The sequence below is a fragment of the Carassius gibelio genome, chromosome A4 (assembly GCF_023724105.1).
Source record: "Carassius gibelio isolate Cgi1373 ecotype wild population from Czech Republic chromosome A4, carGib1.2-hapl.c, whole genome shotgun sequence".
In the NCBI taxonomy this organism is placed as follows: domain Eukaryota; kingdom Metazoa; phylum Chordata; class Actinopteri; order Cypriniformes; family Cyprinidae; genus Carassius; species Carassius gibelio.
Window position 1 is genome coordinate 30,543,966 of NC_068374.1, and position 19,554 is coordinate 30,563,519.

Sequence of the window (19,554 nt, forward strand, 5' to 3'; positions counted from 1 at the left end):
CATTTTCACACACTTAATACATCACCACGGATATGGAAACTGTGAAAACGGTCGGGCATGACTACAGACATGGCGCCTTACGTGTTGACCAGAATGCTTTACCGAATACACAACTCTTAGTGGAGCATGTCAAATAATGATCCAAGAGAACTTCTGCCTGAAGAAAAACCAGATAAAATAAAGAGCTTGCCACAAACACACACACGCACCATCTTGAGATACAGCAGATGTGTTGCAGGAGGTTGTGTGTCTTTGAAAGTCCAAAAAAGGACATAAGTGACCAGCATTCTGTTGTTTTGCCACATGGTCTCATCTAACCTTTTAAAGACTATTGACAACAGGGAAAACATTCATACAGCTGACCTCACTTATCCCAAAGACATGAGAACAGCTGGATAAATTGTGAGGGTGTAATTAAACCAAATGGCACCGATGGGCCTTTAAAACTGCTTTTTGGGGTAAAAACAGCCTGAAATCATTCACACTGCAACTATGAGGTCATTCAACCCCACCTCGTAAATCCGGAATATATCCATAATCCAAATCCTTTCAACTCATGTGATGGACCGATTCACTTTTACGACCAATTTCACCCAAAAGCTCCATAGATTTCACTAGAACTTGACTGAAATAAATGTCACTGCATGTAAGGGGACAAATTGTTTTTGTAACAGGCAACCGACCATAAACCGCCTCATTAAATTATTCACGTATAGACAGAACTTATTTAAAACCATTCCGTGGAATCCTACAAATTTAATGCGGGCCTAGTTGCATCATGTTCTGAACACAGAATCATGTGCCTTGTTGAAAACATTTTATTTCAAAAAAAGGTCAAAATATCAAACATGTTATGGTTAGATATTCTCTGACTGGATGGAATCATAGTATGAAGCTTACAAAAATAAATCTGTCATCATACAAAACACAATTTTCTATAAACTTTTTGAAATCTGCCAAACCAAAATACCTCAGACTATCGACAATTAGTGTCAAGACTGCAAAGCAGGGCAGAAATTTGTTATGTAGTGTATTCCAGCCTTAAGTCTAAAGAAAACAACGTGAGGCTTATTTTCACATGAAGTTCCATGAGAGGCACTCCAAAAATTCCTGGCCTTGTATGCTAAACTTCTGGTTATTCCTCTTCTTCAAGTCAAATGAGCAGAAAAAAAGCCTGTCTCCAATATAAACCAGTAATAAAACACTGTAATAAGTCTGTCATTGCTAAGGAGACTCAAACCAAGAGGCATTTCCCTCTCCAAACCCGAACTCCATAGGAGGTTTTTCCCAAAGTGAAAAAGAAACAATGGTTCCTTCCACCAAAGAAATCAATCTTTCTTTTTGCCCTCTTTTTTCCTCAACTTTTGGGTGATAACATGCATAAAACATTTCAAAACTGTCTGAACTAAAACATAAAACAGGAAAAGCAATGTTGGACTAATTTAGTCGAGGGGAATGTGATTTTTTTTTTGAGAAAGACAGTGGTTTGTTTATAGTAAGCAGAGCAATCAGGCAATCTCCTCTCCTGAGTGAACTCAGTCAGCTGCCGTCACAGCTGCTAACAGGCATCCTAAAGCAACAACTGATGTGCTCAGAGATCTGCCCTCCCCCTCATGGGCCTAATGCACACACACATACACACACACATATATATATTCTAACTGTCTGCTTGCAACATGCATTCACACTCCCTCCCATCGATCCATCAACAAAGCTTCAGAGTTGAAGTTCCATCCATAACAGGCACATAGGAGCCTTTGTCCCAGTCTCCGTCCACTGCGCCTGAATCAGGACAGACTCCATCACCGCATGGTTCAGGAAAGGACATCCGAAGCAGTTATTGAGAAAAGTATGACTAAAAGACAGTACAACCGCTGTAAACAAGCACACACACGCATATGTACACTATGTCATTTTGAGATATTTTATGAGTATTTACATGAAGAGTATACATAAAATATAAAAAGTAAATATACAAAAATACAGTATAAATAATAATGAATCAAATGAAATGTATTCTATAAAATAATACAGAAATAATAATGCAAATAATACCATTTAAAATTACGTATAAAATGTTAAATATATATATATTGGTTTTTATTACACTGTTTAGTATAAGAAAAAAAGGAAAGGTACCATTTTTGAATTTTTTTATTTTCATTCATTATATGCTTCGTCCTCTGTAGAGGACTACTGGAAAAAATCATTTATTTATTTTTTTTACAAAAAAACATGAAAACACAAAAACAGTGGATTTTTTTATTTTTTTATCGCCAGTCAATTTTCTTTTTTATTCCAAATTTTGTATAAAGACAGTTCAACTATGTTATGAAAGATATAACAGAATGATTTGAATTCCATTTAGCTTTATTCAATGTGTCTGTGAAATTATCATAAACAGGCTTTCCATTTATAAACAATGTATCTATACACTGTATCTAAAATGCTAAAAAACAAGTAATGAAAAAAGAAGTGCAATAATTTGCAAGATTTTCATAATTATGTATCTCATAGGAATATTGATATATAATTTATTTCCCTATTCACTTGCTATGTCTTCCAAAATGGTGTCCTCTACAGAGAACGAAACATATCATATGAATGAAAATTAAATTTTTCAAAAATGTTACCTTTCCTTTTTTTTCTTATGCTAAACAGTGTAATACCATAACAAAAAAAAAAAAAAAAATCCTGGTGTCCTCTACAATGGACATGTATGAAAGTCATAACAGAAAGTCATATTTTGAAATAGAAAATAACTTATGTAAACTGATATAAAATAATAATAAATAAAAAGTAAATGGTATATAGAGTCATATAAACATTCAATCTAAAAACAAAAATAAAATTAAAAAAGTCAAAAAACCTGAACAAAATTGTTGCCTTTGTTATTTTAAGCTTTTAAGAATGCCGAATTTTTTTTAATGTGTGGACAAAAGAACGAGACTAGTTAAAAATCACTTAAAGACGGGTCTTTCAGCCCTTTAGGTCAGATATATATAAACACAGACAGACAAAATACTTTATGTCCCTTCTACTTTATGTTCCCCTGTAGCATGGACCATTAGCTGTGCATTTCTATGCTGATGTCCAACAAAAACACACAAAGACACAGTCCAGACATGGGATGAAGTTGTGGCATTTCAGTCAGGAGGGCTTTTTACTGCCTTGTTAGGCTTCATTTTGAAAAGAGCTTTGAATGACACCTGTTTCTCTTTGTTGAACCCACTAAAAGTCTACCATTCATAAGAAAATAGAAGAAAAAGTCCTTTCCAGAGTTATGAGGGAGAATGTTCAAATCTGGGTTTCCTGCTCGGAAGTTCTGTGGAGTGAAAACTGTCTCAATCATTTTGATATGCGCAAAAGTTCTACACAAATGCACGGCAATCCCCAAATGCGTGCAAAAGATCCACATACGGTCCATTCATAAATGCTTCATAAATTGGATCGCTTGTGTGTATTTGTCAAAGGCATTGAGACCTTTTTCACTCCATAAAGTTCAAATGTTGAAGACCTCTTCCACTAAACCACATTCAAATGGATTTAAAATATTAGTTGCATTTGCTAAGGCTAGCATCACTATTACTATTGCTATTACTAAACTATTAATTTAAAGGAAATACCTTTACATCATGATATTAGACATTCGTCCATTTATGAAAGCGTCTGTTTAATTCTCAGGGTTTAGTCAGTCTGTTTCTGTGTGTGGGCTGGAGAAAATGAGCGAGGCGAAGACATTTGACCATGTGGACGTTGAGGGATTTTCTTGTCTGAGTCAATCTGGCAACCTAGGGTCAGGCAGCTGACATCATCACGCCGCTGACAGCCCTCTGTGCCTGACACTGCTGACACCAAACACCCCAGAGTGCACTTGGGCCGTCTGATTCCCAGCCTTACAGATAACACAATACAGAAGAAAAGCAGCCAAAGACTAAAGACTGCAGAAAACACACAAGAAAGAGCTGACAGAGTGATTTATAATATGTTGCACTGAGTATTAAAAAAAAAAAATTATAATAAACAATGACACATTTCAGAGGGCACAGGAGTCATAGCTGTTGTTTAACACCTGTTAGAAATTTTCATGGCTGTCAAATCAGCAAAGCAGTCATGATCTTGACCCCTGACCCTACCGCTAACCCCGACAGCCGCTCCGTTACCGCAGAGATAGAGTAACATTCCAATGACAGGAAGTCTCAAAAGACATGCATGTCTCAGTCACTCCTGTTTATGATCACAGGAAGGAATGTGCTTGTTTCTGTAGATTTCATCCTTAATTTGGTTTCCTTAATTTGTATGCTAGTCATATTACATTGCACAATATGTTTTTTATATTTTAAAATAGATTTTATATATTTTTTATTTTATAAATAAATAAAAAAATATATATATTTTCTATATATGAAATTACAAATGTACTTATGGACACTTTTGAATGTAAAGCCTCCTTGCTTAATAAAAAAATATGAATTTCTTTTTCCATTAAAAGGATAGTTCACCTAAAAATACCAAACTTTATCATTTACTCACCCCGGTGTTATTCCAAACCTCTATGACTTTTTTTTATTTGAAAAATTGTTTATGAACTGTTTATACCTATGCAATGAAAGTCTATGGGGCCAAAAAAAGATGAATAGTTCACAGAAGAATAGTTCACATAGTTAAATATATATATATATATATATATATATATATACACACACACACACACACACACACACACACACACATTTGTCACTGTTAACTCACATTTATATGCATTTATATTCATTTATCTTCATCTTTTTTTTGTGTGTGTTTCGTGAAAAAGTCACCGGTTTAGAACAGCATATGATGATAGAGTGACTAAAACATGACAGAATTTTCATTTTTGTTTGAACTACCTTTTTAAGTTAAGCACCCATTTGATTCTGAATCTCAGACGTGCATTAAAACAAAAATCCAGGTTCTATAATGTGTAACTCTATCCAAATAGCACAGAGAGCAGCTGAAAACTTTGGAGAGGTTCAGATATCACTTACAGCACAGATGAAGCCCCAGTCAGCTTTCTAGCACCACATTTATAATCAAAAGCGACTTGCCCTTTTTCCCCTCGTCTGCTTTCCATCATTTTCTGATCTCCCACATGGTCCTGGACATTGAGGATGGGGTTGCATTTATACAGTAACAGAAGATTCCATAGCAAGAGTCCAGAGATATCCTGAATAAACCCTTTCTGATACCGTGAGGCCTTTTGCTGTCTTGAACGGAATTCAATCATCGCAGCGTCAGAATCCAAACCTTTAAACCTTTAAATCAATTTAATAGTCTAATAGTTTGCGTATGACCTCAGAGTGCCTTTTTGTAATTTAGAGTGATTAATAATCCAAATACAACCAATTAGAGATAAATACTGGCCTTGTTTAACACCACATGTTGAGTTCCCCGCATTCAAACAAAGGAACTAAGAACTGTTGCACAACCGTTCCACACAAACACCTGATACCCGCCTACTCAGGATGCACCTGGGACATCTGTAGCCTTGATATGCAACAGTTTGCAAAAAGGTGCATTGAAGGCTTTCATTATCAGAGATATTAATAAACCAACTGGGACAAATTGTGTAAAGCACCACAGCGGTCCATGTCGAATCTCTGGAGGGAGTGAGTGTGTGTAGGGGCTGTTCACTGGCCGTGCTTGAACATTCCAGCGGACTGACTAGCCCTTGACACATGGTAACGATTAAAGACGCTGTTATACGCAGAAAGCAGGAGGACACAAGAGAGAAAGAGGGAGACCATGTTTGCAAGAAAGACTGCTTCTTGTTGTTCAGAAAAAGAAAGCCTGACTCTTGAATTATTCTGGATGGAAATCTTTCTTTTTGTGGCCAACAATTACATAGAGCTGAATCTGGAGATAAACTCTGGGAACAGACCGAAAATTCTAACATTCAACGCCCACCAGAAACAATGTGAGAGGTGTACTAGAGGGGCGAATCTATAAAACCACTGCTACTTCTCAGCGTAGAGCAGCAGAGGCACGCTCAGGTTAATGGGCCAAGAAAGTGTTACATGCAGAGAAACAGAGCATGACTTGGCAGAGATAAACCACTGTACTGATGAAGCCACTGAAGCACATGCTATGACTGCAATTTAAATCAAATGAAATTTCCCCTCTGGGATAAAGCATGTCAACAGGGACATTCACTTCAGAGAGAAACAGAGAGACAGCCCAAGTACTAAATTGTCACTACATCCTCCACTGATAATGTGCATGTGACTAAAAGTCAAATATAAACATATAGTTTATTGTTTATTGTCAAATGTCAAGGTTGAAAACAACATTGAAACTCCAACACAATGACTAGCAACAACAATAATTACACTTATAATAAAAATGTTATTAAATAAATAATTCTATATTATATATGTATATATATAAATCACAGTGTGCTTATTTACAAATGTCATGGTTGAAGACCATTATTTTGCTGTTGTAATATCTAATAGAAATAAAATAATTATAAAGATAATATAATGTATTATTTATTTTACAGCGAATATTATGCAGCAAAAAAAAAATTAATTGACTGACAGCCTTTTAAAAATTATGTTGCTAAAATTAACTATTAATCATATTTTTGGCAGAGCCAGTAAAGACCTTAACTGCTGAAGTAGAAAAAGTTCCTCAAGAAAAGGTGGACACTCATCTAATACATTTTGTGAATCTCCTGACTCACTCTTTCTCTCCCTAACTATCCAAAATTCCTCCAGCAACCCCCTCTGTCCCGGCTCTCTGGGTCCGTAGGACTATTTAAAGCACCTGTTACTAGATGGGACCCAGAGCGCAGCTGTCTGTCTATCTATCAATCACTCAATCAAGCTGAAGACCCTGTCCCAAAGCTATCATCACTTACACCCAAAACTCACTGGTTTTCTGCCCCTATTTTTCTACAAATTGCTTGTTCATAGCTTAATATGCAAAGAAACTATCAGTATTATTTTATGCATTTCAGCTATATTATATTAAATATAAAATCACTGAACCTGGTAGAGCTATATTTCACAGAGCCCCTAAGGGGTCGTGGTGATGAAAAACACACCAAAAAAAGATATTTCAATGCTTTGGCGTTCACTCACAATACTTTTGCATTCTTTCACAAAACTACTGTGCTCTCCTAATAATTTGCTCACAAAAGTACTGAAATATAGTTTTTCCATCTAATATTATTTCCATTACAAAAGCTTTGTGATGAACGTTGTTCAAATTAAACATAGTTTTTTAACGTTTACATTACATTTTGCTGAAATTGCAAGAATAAAAAAATCTATAATAACAACAACAATCATACTAATAATAATTAAAAAGAATTCAAATTCAAATAATAATATAAATAAGTAAAACATATAAATAAATAAATTATAAAAGAAGCTTTCTCACACAAATCGTTTTCCATTCCCCAAAGAAATATCATAGTCTCTCACAAAACATTTGTGTTCTCCTCCCATTTCATTTTTATTTTATTTTTTTTACCATCACCATGTCCCTTAAGTTGCGCCATATTATTTCTACGTAAATGTAAATGTATATATTCTCACACTTTATGGTACATCAACATGAGTGACTGAGTGCGTAGTGATAAAATAAATGAGGTGAGTGGTATTTCCTGTAGTGGCAGCAGGCCAACCCCCATGTGACACAGTTCACACACACAGGGTTTCTTGGATAAGGGTGCAAGAGTCTTTCCTGCACCTCTGTCACCCTACACTCTTGCATAAGGGGAGTTTGAGAGGCAGGTGCCCTTCTGGAAAGATCCGTCTCATTGCCAACGACAGCTGGGCTGAAAGCACTGCCGTCACGTGCCAGCATGTGAGACGGTTGGCTACTTCCCCCAAACCCACATCTGCAGTCAAAGACCAATCATATAATCATTGGTCAATCTAGTATTTATTATGAACATATCAGTTCCACAGCAGTAATAGGAATGAACATTGCCCTTTCTCTGTGTACGTCTAGTCATTTTGAAAGAATGGCATGCTGCCGATCCCTGACCCAAACATACATCTGAAAAATATAAGGCTTTTGCCACTGCAAAAATACAGCACTGACCTTAAAACAGATACAAGAGTCATTTTATAGAGGATCCAGAAACATGCATCATACTTTTTGATTTATATGTCTGATAATATTAGGTGAATTACGATGAAACATAATGAAGTTCTCCTAAATCAGCCAAATTTAAAGCTTTTTACTGATGGTTGGGCATTAGTTTAGAATCGGACTGTGAGTCTACCACTAAAAGCGCTGGAATATAGATATAATAGATAAATGCAATACCAAAAATCCTTTCTTGCATGTTTCACAAATTAAGGATAAACTCTAATCAATGATCTTTTCATGCCTGTAGGTCCTTTCCAAATGAGACGGATCCACAAATTCATGACACTGATCCTGAGCTGGGTTCAGGACCATGTCCCAAAGCCCAGGGGTAGAAAATGCAACCCAAAATGTGCAAATGTTGTCCTAGGATCTGGTTTTGCTTCATATAAATTTTTCCATCTAGACAGGATGTCAGATCACAGAAAACAATAAGAGTCAGATAAATGACAATTATATATTTATATATCAGCCAATATTGGGTTACTCTGAGATTTTCTGCATCAACCAACATATCTCATGTGTACAGATAATGCACATATGATGTTTCAAACTATTTTAGAAGTTACTCTGATGTATAACATTAACATACATTTTAACACTCTATATTAATCATATTCAATGCACATTCAAACAAATATCATGATAGGCTACTTTGTTTCATATTGGAATACAGATGCAGTAATCTGTCAAACTGTTTGCTGGTCTAATATTTAGTGATGAAAAGCATTATATTGTGCATTATATTAGCATTATCATGCACAAAGGGCAAAAATCATTCACATTCTTGGTCCATGATCACATCTTCGCTTAGCCTTCAGCTGTCCATTCAAAGAAAAATGAGTGTGGGCAGTCTTAAACCCTTATTTACAACTTCCACAATTATAATTAATGTAATTACAACAAATGAATATTTACAGTTAAAATGTAAAACAGACTCATTATAATATGATAGGTTAGTTTGTTGGTCTGACTCTCCTAATTAAGGCTCGAGCCCTCCATGGAACATTAAAACAAACAGTCGAGGATGCTTTTTTTTAAAAGTACGTTTCCTTTAAACGTGAAATTATAGGTTTCAAGCGTTTCAAAGAACGTTTCACTAGCCACAAAAATCAGATTACAAGTCATAGTGCGCTATAGTAAACGCTTGACTGATGAGCAACAATAGCGTTCCGTTATCAAATGATGCATCATCACAGTTTACTTGTCACTTAATTAAAGATTTACACATCACAAGACCCTTTTTATTTGTTTTAGATATCCTTAAGATAGTTATGGTTAGCTAAATGGCATAAAATCGCACCGTATCTAAAACAAATATGCAATGCAACAGCACTTACCTATAGAAACTAGTTTGATGTGTTCCCGTTCTAAAAACTCTAGCGCGACGGACACGTTCTCCAGCTTCATCTGCCTGAAATTGGGTCTGGCGTGGTACTTTCTGTACATTTTCTTCTGGCTGAGAACTTCCAGGAGCCCGATGAGCTTGAGCCCGTCGGTCAGGTCCTTCTGGAAGTCGTTGATCTTTTTGTTGAGGCATTTCAGGTGCTCGTTGCACCACCTGGTGAAGGTGTTCTGCTGGATCTTCTTCCAGGGCGCATCCTCCGCCAGGTCCTTCTCCGTGGCCGGCATCTCCTCGTCTCCGTCCTCCCCGTTGTCGGTGCCCTGGTAATACTGCGGCGGCAGCTGCTGGTCGTAGTATGTATTATTGCTCATCATTTTTTTCCTGATGTTCTCGTGCCCCCCTTTTATGCGATTATCAGCGAGGTTTTACAGCGCGAGGGGGAGTGGGACAGGCGCGCGCGCACGCTCTTCTGAGGGGAAAAAAAGAAGGAAAGAAAACGAAAGAAAGTTGGAAGCGCGTGCGAAAAGGGCAGGGATAGAAGTATTTCTCCGGACCAGAAACCAGCTTTGAACTAACTAAGAATGGTGGCAGAGTGAAAGTTTCCGTTTAAATTTTAAATTCTTCCAGCTGATACTTTTCAGAACGCACGCCGTCAGAAAAAGTTCGCTCCTTGCATTATTCAGGTACGAAATAAAAGGAAAGACGGGGAAAGAAACGCAGCTTCATTCACTTGAATGGTTAAAGAGGCGCTTTAAAACTCCGAGAGCCCTCCGGCAGGGCTCACACGTCAGTCTGCTGGATCTCCTGGTATGCTGCTGTCATCCAGACCATATACAACTGCGCGATGGACGGGGGATTCTCTAATCTGACCGAGATAGTGATACCGGCGCCCGATTGGGCGAAGCGCGCAGCGGGGAAGGGGATTGGACAGCCCCCGAGCGCCGCGACAGTTGTGACTGTCATTTTTATTTTTAGGAACCCCAAATTGGGTATGTGGGGGACTGGAGTTGCGCTTGTTGTAAAACGTGGGCTCTTTTTTAACAACTGGGGCTGAAAAAAGCAAATGACAGCATAATTAGGTCAGTAAGACATTTTAATAGAGGATGCTAAATACATAAGGAGAAGGGAAGACAGGGTATTTGTTAATAATAAAAAGAAATAAATAGTATGGCAGTTTATAAATAAAAAATATTTTTGGCTGCAGTTGAACAAACCTCTATTCCAGTCAATGAAGTCACACACTATCAAATATTTTTTGTTAACTTTAGCTTCATATGAGTGATTTTGCATTAAATGTATATATATATATATATATATATATATATATATATATATATATATATATATATATATATATATATATATATATAGTTCCATAAAAAAGATTTTCAGAGTATGTTTTTACAAGTTATTGTTTTTACAAGTTATTGTAAAAATGCTTCAATGTATAATTAACTAGCAATTTCTGATTGAGAAATGTATTCTTTTGGTACACAAATTTTACCATTGTACATTTTTCATACTTAATAACGGTTTAACAGTACATTTTCAATAAAATGTGTAAAATTTGTTACAAATGTAGTCAACGAACCTTTCCAGTTTCCCAATATGTTGTCAGTTTATAAAACAGTTCAAATGTACAGTTGACGTCGCATATTAAATATGACTTATTATGCGGTTTGCATTGAGTCTGCTATAAAGTGTAAGAACAACCTTTAATGAGGTCTGAATGTTCAAAAAGCATTAAGCAGAACTATTTTACAATTTATGCATGATGATAATTTAATTTAGATTTTATTAATTTGGCACTAAAATATAAGTAGCCTAATTATTGTATTAAATGAGTTTATAAGATTTAGATATAGTGTGATTATAACACAATTCAGACCTGGGCTTGTTTAGTGTTTTTACCATTAGACTTTTGACACAAAACCTTGTTATACAGAGACATGACCATATCATGTAAACAATGATTTCATAATTTCAGCCCCTGCTTTCAAACTAGCTCATGACATCAGGTCACGGTGCTGTCAAATTTCACAACCTGAAAGCTTGTATCATTTCACGTTACACACGTTCTCAAAACATGCTTTAAACATTTTATGAAAATATTACAAACATCTAACACAAAGTTGCTAAAGTATACTTTGCAATAACACACTGTGAGATATTATGGGTCTGAACTGAAATGTATATACAGTAACAGTAAGACAGAATGAGTTATTGTAATTCACTGTTTGCTCCTGTGGTTAACTGTGACTAAACCATATACAGGCATATGGTTCATTATTACTGGAATAGTAAGACCCCCGTGGACACCGTTCCATGTGTCATACACAAAAAAACATAAATTCAGAAGTGTTCAAAGGAAAAGAAACCTCTTACACGATAAACCCAGAAATAGATGAGGTTCATATACTTACAATGAAGTCACAGCCATGACTCAGAACCTCAGCATGCTTCGATGTGAACTGACAAATAAGACAAATGTGAATGTCAGAAGAAAGACTAGATAAATGAAGGGGGACATCTGTTCATCATTTAGTGAAAGCCATGGATATCATCTCACCTTATGATTCAACAAAAACCGTTTACTGACCTGACAGAAATAAACGAGCACACACATTAGATCAAGATGCTCTGGATAAACTACTTTATTAGTTCCTGTTCATTTACAAAATATACATGGTTACCAAAATACTTCAAATTTCATTAATATTTTTAAATAAATGCCTGTTAAGGCAAGACAACATGTAAACATGTCAAAGACACTGTATAGAACAGTTACAGTTACACAAGCACATACAGACACGCAGCAGTATCGCCACAACACCACATACCGACATCTCCGTACATTACCACCCTCCAACATCCAGTAAAGCGCCACTTACAAATGCATTTCTAATGATTATGATAGTCTGTACAATTTGCAATTCTCTCAAAAACCAAAATACTTTAATTACAAGATAAACAGAACAGAAGAGAGAACTGGTCTGGAGTGGGAATACACAGAATGGACTTAAAGGAATAGCTCACCAAAAATGAAAATCTGCTGAAAATATACTCACCCTCAGGTCATCAAATATGTGGATGAGTTTTATTATGTCATCTTAAAAAGGAAAGTTGGGAAGTTTAGCATTGCATCACTTCCTCTCCATTGGATCCTCTACAGTGAATGGGTGCCGTCAGAATGAGAGTCCAAACAGCTGATAGAAAAATGTGAAAAGCTGTGTGCTCTTAAGAATCAAATCCATCATAAAGGGATTTTAACTTCAAACCATTGCTTCCAGCTAAAATATGAGTCCTCTATCCATAAAATTGTTTTATCCAGTGAAAACGTCATCTCCTCTGAATCAGACGAGAAATATGCTCAGATCAAGAACTGTTTACAAGCAAAATACTGTCCAAAACAGTTCTAACCAAATATGTCTTGGAATTTGATGTGAGAGGACAACAAGGGATGGACTTTTCACTGGAAAAAGAATTATAATGAAGTATGGCCAAAAGCAAAAGTTTAAAGTAAACATGCCTCGAAGCAAGTTTCTTACAAAAATGCTGCTTTTCACTTCACAAGGCCATAATATATCTACTACAGCAGAACTTGTGGATTATTGTGATGTTTTTATCAAGATTATACTCTCATTCTGACAGCACCCATTCACTGCGGAGGACGAATTGGTGGTGAGTGAGTGAAGTAATATTAAATTTACCAGAATCTGAAAAAACTAACTGATCTACATCTTGAATGGCCTGAACCCTGATGGTGAATACATTTTCAGAAAATTATCATTTTTGGGTGAACTATTCCTTTAAATTAAAACAACGTGACATTCAAAATTCACTGATAATCTGAAACATTTTACATGATAATTCATAATAAGGTCCATTTGGAGAACGCCTGGGCTTTCCAAAAGTTGCTATAAACTCTTGACTACATATATTTTTTTAATATTCTGGACACTTTCAAACCATAAGTTTCTTCCACAGCCAAAGTAACTGAGTGAACAGATTAAACAAATTGAACGAGAACCTAAATTACACTGGTCTTCATTTTTCAACACAAAGCAAATGTGAAATATGTTAAAACTGCAAAAAAAAAAAAAAAAAAAAAAAGTTGGACAAATCATGCAAAGTCTAATCATACAAAAATTGTCACAGGAGCTCAAATCTACCACTGGTTTCAATCACTCGGCATGCAGAATCTACTGCCATAGACATGCAAATACACAATCTGTACATATTACATCATTTACAAGTGCTGAGTGGAAGAGTAAAATAAATTTGCTCCTTCTGATGTTAAACACGTTTTCGAAATTCCATTTCATCAAAGTAACAAACGTTCCAATGCAGTACAGGACAAATAGCACATTTATTTCAAAGACAAATCACTGTGTAGCATGCACGGTCTTACAGAAATGCAGCTGACCACTGATATATTGAACATTCAGTTGTGCTACCACTGAGTTCTGAGTCTATCAACAGGAGCAGAAAACGTCTCTGGAATGACCTTGGGATACTTCAAATATTCCCAAACACTGAGACTCAGGAACAACTAATGCCAGGTCTTAAAACCACACTACAAAGATCACCGCCACAACACAAGTCAGCCGTCTGCAAGCAAATATGTCTACTATGATTTAGTCACTTTGATAAGACGTCTACTTTGTGCTGTTTGTTGAAAATGACACCCACAAGACATCAGGTGAAGACAACTTGTGTGTATACCAGAAATGATTATATAATAATAGATACTGTACATATAAAGTCAAAGATTCTGTTCATAACAATAGTACCTCGAGGCTCCAAGCATTAATTTACCAGAATCAGTACATGATGGATATGAGTTCAGTGACAGTGTTATTAATCTTCATACAGGAAGGTACATCTGTAATACACACAGACCTCAAAATTGTGACCTCTGATGTAAAATGCTACATATAAGTACATATTTCTAAGTTTTAAACATCTTTAGTGAAATAAACATCATTTAAGACAAGTTTCTTATCATTATACATTTTTTGGTGAAAGGCAGTATGGAAGTTTCTGCTTCTAGCATTCTTATTAGCTAGCTACTCAATGCATGCTATTTACGTTATTTGTGCTACAGATTTGAATTGCATTGTAAGAAACATCTTTGTCACACTGTTATGTAAGGGTTTATGATAGTAGTTCTCAGCTGGTTTTTACACTTACAGTACATCAAGTGGCAACCAAATAAATTAACAAAATATTTTTCGTATTTTGAAAGAGAAAAAAGAAAGTCAAACATTTAACATTTATTAATATTAGCATGAACTGCATAGGTCCAGTGATATGCATGATACGATTTGTGAAGATTTACCGACTACGAAAGGTATGGAAAGCATTTCAGGTCTTATTTTGCATTTTTATAAGCTTTTTCATTTTGCTACAGTATTAGATAGATACAGTAAATTTATTTTAGGATACTTTTTACTAAAATAAACATCCTGCATCTCGTTTTTTGGGTCCAGACACCGGATGAGAACCACTTTTTCAAGACATTTTGTACTTACTGTAAAACCTTTCAAACTCTGTCAGTTTCTTTGCAGAGAAGACATTGTATAGATATGTATGTCAGCTGTGTTTTGTTATTTCAAACATGCAAAAAAATAACCTCAGAAGAAATCATCAATGCAACATTAGTGGAATACAGTAGATCTGTGCTTGCTCATTACACTTGTTTCAGAATTCTTTTAGTGTTCTTTAAGTGTATGCATTAGTCAACCCTTGTATAAAAATATCTATCACTCTTTAGCATCATTTATCAATCTACACACATAAAATCAATCTACAAATTTAATGTCTTGGAATAAACAATTCAGATACAAAAATATCTGTGTAAGTTTAAAATAAGCACATTAACTTGCTAGAATAACCTTAAACTTTGAAGTTTTTCACCAAAATGTATGTAAAAATGACAAATAGTATACATTAGATGAGTATTCTCCTTCGCTAGACTGTAGAGAAGTACTGTACAGTTACCTACAGAGTTTTTGAGTTAGAAACCAAAGAGAACATGCCATGGTCGAAAGTGAAAGAAGTTTTCGGTAAGTGAACCTAAACACATGATTCTGACTATATTGAGACTTCGGTAAGTAATTATTAAAAATGGGAAGATCCAGGGAAATTAAATAAGTACTGCATGCTCCTACTTAATCCAAAAGCAATGAAGCACAAAGTGATATGTTGCATCCAAAGCATTGTTGATGAAAACGGTGTCCTCTTCGTTCCCCAAGTGATCAGGAATCTGCTTATAGAGGTCAAATGTGCAAATGTTCTATTGAAAAGTGATAAGGCAAACAGTTTTGCGAAAGAAAACAACTAATGAAATGGAAAGCGGGGAGCCAGATCAATCAGAAGCTCTCAGAGTCGTTGTCCATTCAGACAGTTTAAATACTCACAGCCAGGTGCCAGTGGCTGTTGCACTGCTGGTCGAAACGGATATGATTGTCTACAAAAGCAGAGCAAAGCAGTTGAGACGGCAAACAACCAGCATCACGATGCACACCAAAAAGCATCAAATTTGGAAGCTATGTGTTATCGTGTTCCCAGCTGAGTGGTGGTTTTCAGCTCCCATTGGTGGTTAAGTGTGGTCAGGGTGATAGAATTGTGTATCATGGGCAGAGTGGGACGATGAGGTCACTTCCTGTCCAGGTCTCAGGCCAGAGCTCTGGTGAAACTAGGAATGAGTAGAACTGCTGCTGCTGCCACTGCAACAACCATCACCAGGTTCCAGTCTCCCTCACTCTCCTGAGGTCAATGAGAGGATGAGAATGAGGTCAAGGGAAGTCATATTTAAAAAATGTTCTCTTAATTAGTTTTGCTTGATAGTATTATAAGAACAGAAATTTGACATTGGTTGTTTAAGGGTTTTTCAGCCATACATCATTACATTTGTAGATTTTAATGATATATATCATTAAAATCTAAAAATGTAATTACATATTACAATTAACTGTGTGTGTGTGTGTGTGTGTGTGTGTGTGTGTGTGTGTGTGTGTGTATGTGTATGTATATATATATATATATATATATATATATATACACACACAGAATTAAAATCAAACTGATATATTATTAGTTCCAAAAGTACATACTTTAATATTACCTCTATATATAAGGTCAAGAGAAGTCATAAATTTTTTACAATATTTTTCTCTTAATGATATTAGCCATATATATTTTGATATTTTAATTCTATAGAATTGTGTATTATATATGTATAAAACACATGATAAAAAAATGTATAAAAGGTAAAAATGTATAGCCTGAATGCACTGTAAGTGTGGATAAAAGCATCTGCTAAATGCATAAATTAAATTTTACATTTGAATTTAATATATATAATATAATTTAAATTATATATATACATATATATATATATATATATATATATATATATATATATACATACATACATACACACACACACACACACACACAAACACCTTAAAAATATTTTTATTAAATATATAGTATTATATACATATATACTTTTAAAATCTTAAGCTGATAATCAGTATTTTAAGCATCTCTGATTTTTTTCAATGTAAACATTTACGTATTTTGTAAAAAAAAAAAAAAAAAGTCCACATTTAACTTTAAAATGTATGTAGTTTTTCTGACAGAGGCTTCGATGTTCATGACCAAGTGTATGGCAGGTACGCACTCACAAATGTCAATGAAACAGAAACACAAATCAGAGTTGGATCTCTGGCTACAGGACACTGAATGAGACTACAGAACTGATCTGGTTTTAATGAACCTTCTTTAAAGAGGACTTGTTGTTTATTTCCAGTCATCTTCTGTAATAGCGGTGGACTTACGAGCTAAATATACACATTCAGAAATGTGGAGAGATACAAAGCCAAGAGCAATGACCCAGTAAATACTGAAATCACTGTCACACGTGTTTTCTTTTACATTCTCTATTACTCTTTCTCCATCTGGTGTTGTGAGATTGGCAGTGGAAACTGCATGACAGTCCAGCAGAATCAAAGAACGGTGTAAGTGTGCGTGAGTGTGGCTTCACTTGGCCCCCGCTGGGCAGCAGAACTGTTGAAATTAGAGTTGTGTCATGCATTTGGCTGGGATAATAACATTTGGAAATCTCAGAGGATGTCTGAATATGACTTGATTTTTGATGTTGCCAAACATCCTGACTGAAGAAAATAATAAATATGTCTATGACGCAAAAATTCTGCTGTCCAAACTACAAAAGCACATTCTAATTTGGCATTCTAACTAAAGACAAGTCAACTCCCTTTGGGAAAAGGAAATTTTTTGTGCTTTGTCTATATACAGGGTTACATTTGCTCAAAGAATTGACCCATTTTTAACATACTCCATCCTGAATGAGAGTTCTTGAAATTTCTGTTGTGTTTAAAGGGTTTTTTAATCCTTTGGAAAGACAGTAATAAATGCAACTAGATGCTGAAATATTCTGCCCAGTAAATATGTTTGAGAATAATAAGATAGAAGAAATAAACTTGATGTTGACAAGAATTATATTTTTTTTGTCAGTAAAATTTTAGACCACTGTGGCTAGTACATGCTAATGAAAACATGTGTTAGCAGTCCTCACTCACTGTTTAGGCTTTCAGTTTCTTGTTCTGCCACAAACTTGGTTCAGAAATTAAGTTTGTCCTGTAAATTCTGACTTTTATGTTTATTTAAAGGGATAGTCCCCTTAAAGTGAAAATTCTGTCATCATTAACTCACCCTCAAGTTGTTCCAAACATGCATTAGGTTTTTCCTAATTTTGAATTTTTTTTATCAAAAAACTTGAGGCTGAGCATGACAGCAATTTCAGTTTTTATGCCAGTTGTTTTTTCAGACTAGTTAACTGGAAAATGTTTGTGAAACAATGTGCACATCCATAAAAGGCCCTCGTAAAGAATCAGGCAATGTGTCCAATGGGCAAACAGGTTTGTTTAGCATGACAGGAGTTGGGACCATAAAAAGTGACATTTTGACCAGGATAAAGATGAGTTTCACAATACAGGAGGGACAAAAAAATTGCTCATCTCTGGACTCTTATTGAAAGAAAAGGCAAAGCCATACCTTTCCCCCTTTAGGACAAGAGCTCCTTCCAGCAGCACCATATCAGGCCCATTATTACAACCATTCCTATGAAGTGTATGGAGAGAATAGGGCACTCAGACGAAGGAGTGGAGCTCTGAGGAAAAACACAGGGGGGTGCAGGGATGGAGAGAGGAAGAGGAGGAAGAGGTGGTGAGAGAAACAAAAGAAAAAAATGACAGACGCTCAAAATAAGGTAATGATTACACATGGGAGGTTTGTGCACATGTGGAATTACAGGTAAATAAAACATGGAAAATAATAAAAAAGAGAGATAATAGAGAGAAAGAATGAAGAGTGTGAGTATGAAAGGGAGGAAACAACCAGATAGATAGATAGATAGATAGATAGATAGATAGATAGATAGATAGATAGATAGATAGATAGATAGATAGATAGATAGATAGATAGATAGATAGATAGATAGATAGATAGATAGATAGATAGATAGATATGCCAGCAGTTTATCAAGAATCATCAAATTTGTTTGAAATTTGATATGGTTCAGTGTGCATTTGTGAGCATATGGGAGTTTATGATATGTTTAGGTAGGTGTTCAATGGTTATGAATCAACAGAACGAAGCAATGAAAGACCACGGGGGAGCAGGGAGACAGGAAAACACACTAAGATTAGATACACAACAAAGATGGTTAAACACAAAATGGAAACCTTGCGCTTGTTTTGACCCTCCGACTGATAAACACAGAGCAAAGGTCACCATCTTAGCATTTAAAGATCCTTGCCCACACCGCGCAGCCAGCCCACTGTTTTAAACCAATGTACTGGGTTAAATCTGTCGACAGTGTTTGGGACATGTTGTCGAATACCACAGAAAATAATTCGGATTCATCTTTCAGCTTGTGTAAACCAACAAACCAAACATGAGAACTAATCTGCGCAATTTGTGTTTCTACAGCAAAAGCGGCATCTCTCAATTACTTCTGGAACCCGACTGTTTCCTTCAAA

At 35.6% G+C, this 19,554-nt stretch overlaps 2 protein-coding genes across 13 annotated transcripts in view; both read right to left on the reverse strand.

Annotated features, from left to right (window-relative positions):
- LOC127976594 (filamin-C) overlaps nt 1–10,380 on the reverse strand; it is a 46,786-nt gene extending 36,406 nt beyond the window's left edge. For 9 of the 10 annotated variants that reach the window (XM_052581180.1, XM_052581155.1, XM_052581141.1 and 6 more), the window contains exon 1: nt 9,480–10,337. In XM_052581180.1, coding sequence (XP_052437140.1) covers nt 9,480–9,858 — 379 coding nt within the window. In that variant the 5' untranslated portion in view covers nt 9,859–10,337. Of the gene's footprint in view, nt 1–9,479 lie in introns of all 10 variants that reach the window. The other variant, XM_052581129.1, reaches the window with a different exon arrangement.
- Nucleotides 10,381–12,114: 1,734 nt separating this feature from the next.
- The window catches only part of LOC127976627 (coiled-coil domain-containing protein 136), a 28,499-nt gene continuing 21,059 nt past the window's right edge, over nt 12,115–19,554 (reverse strand). The window contains exons 9-10 of one of the 3 annotated variants that reach the window (XR_008157900.1): nt 18,569–18,634; nt 12,115–16,255 (exon numbers count right to left, since the gene is read on the reverse strand). Coding sequence is in view for 2 of the 3 variants with exons in the window: in XM_052581202.1 (XP_052437162.1) it covers nt 18,579–18,683 (105 nt within the window). In the remaining variant the exon portion in view is untranslated. Of the gene's footprint in view, nt 16,256–18,568; nt 18,684–19,554 lie in introns of all 3 variants that reach the window. The other 2 variants (XM_052581202.1, XM_052581211.1) reach the window with 2 other exon arrangements.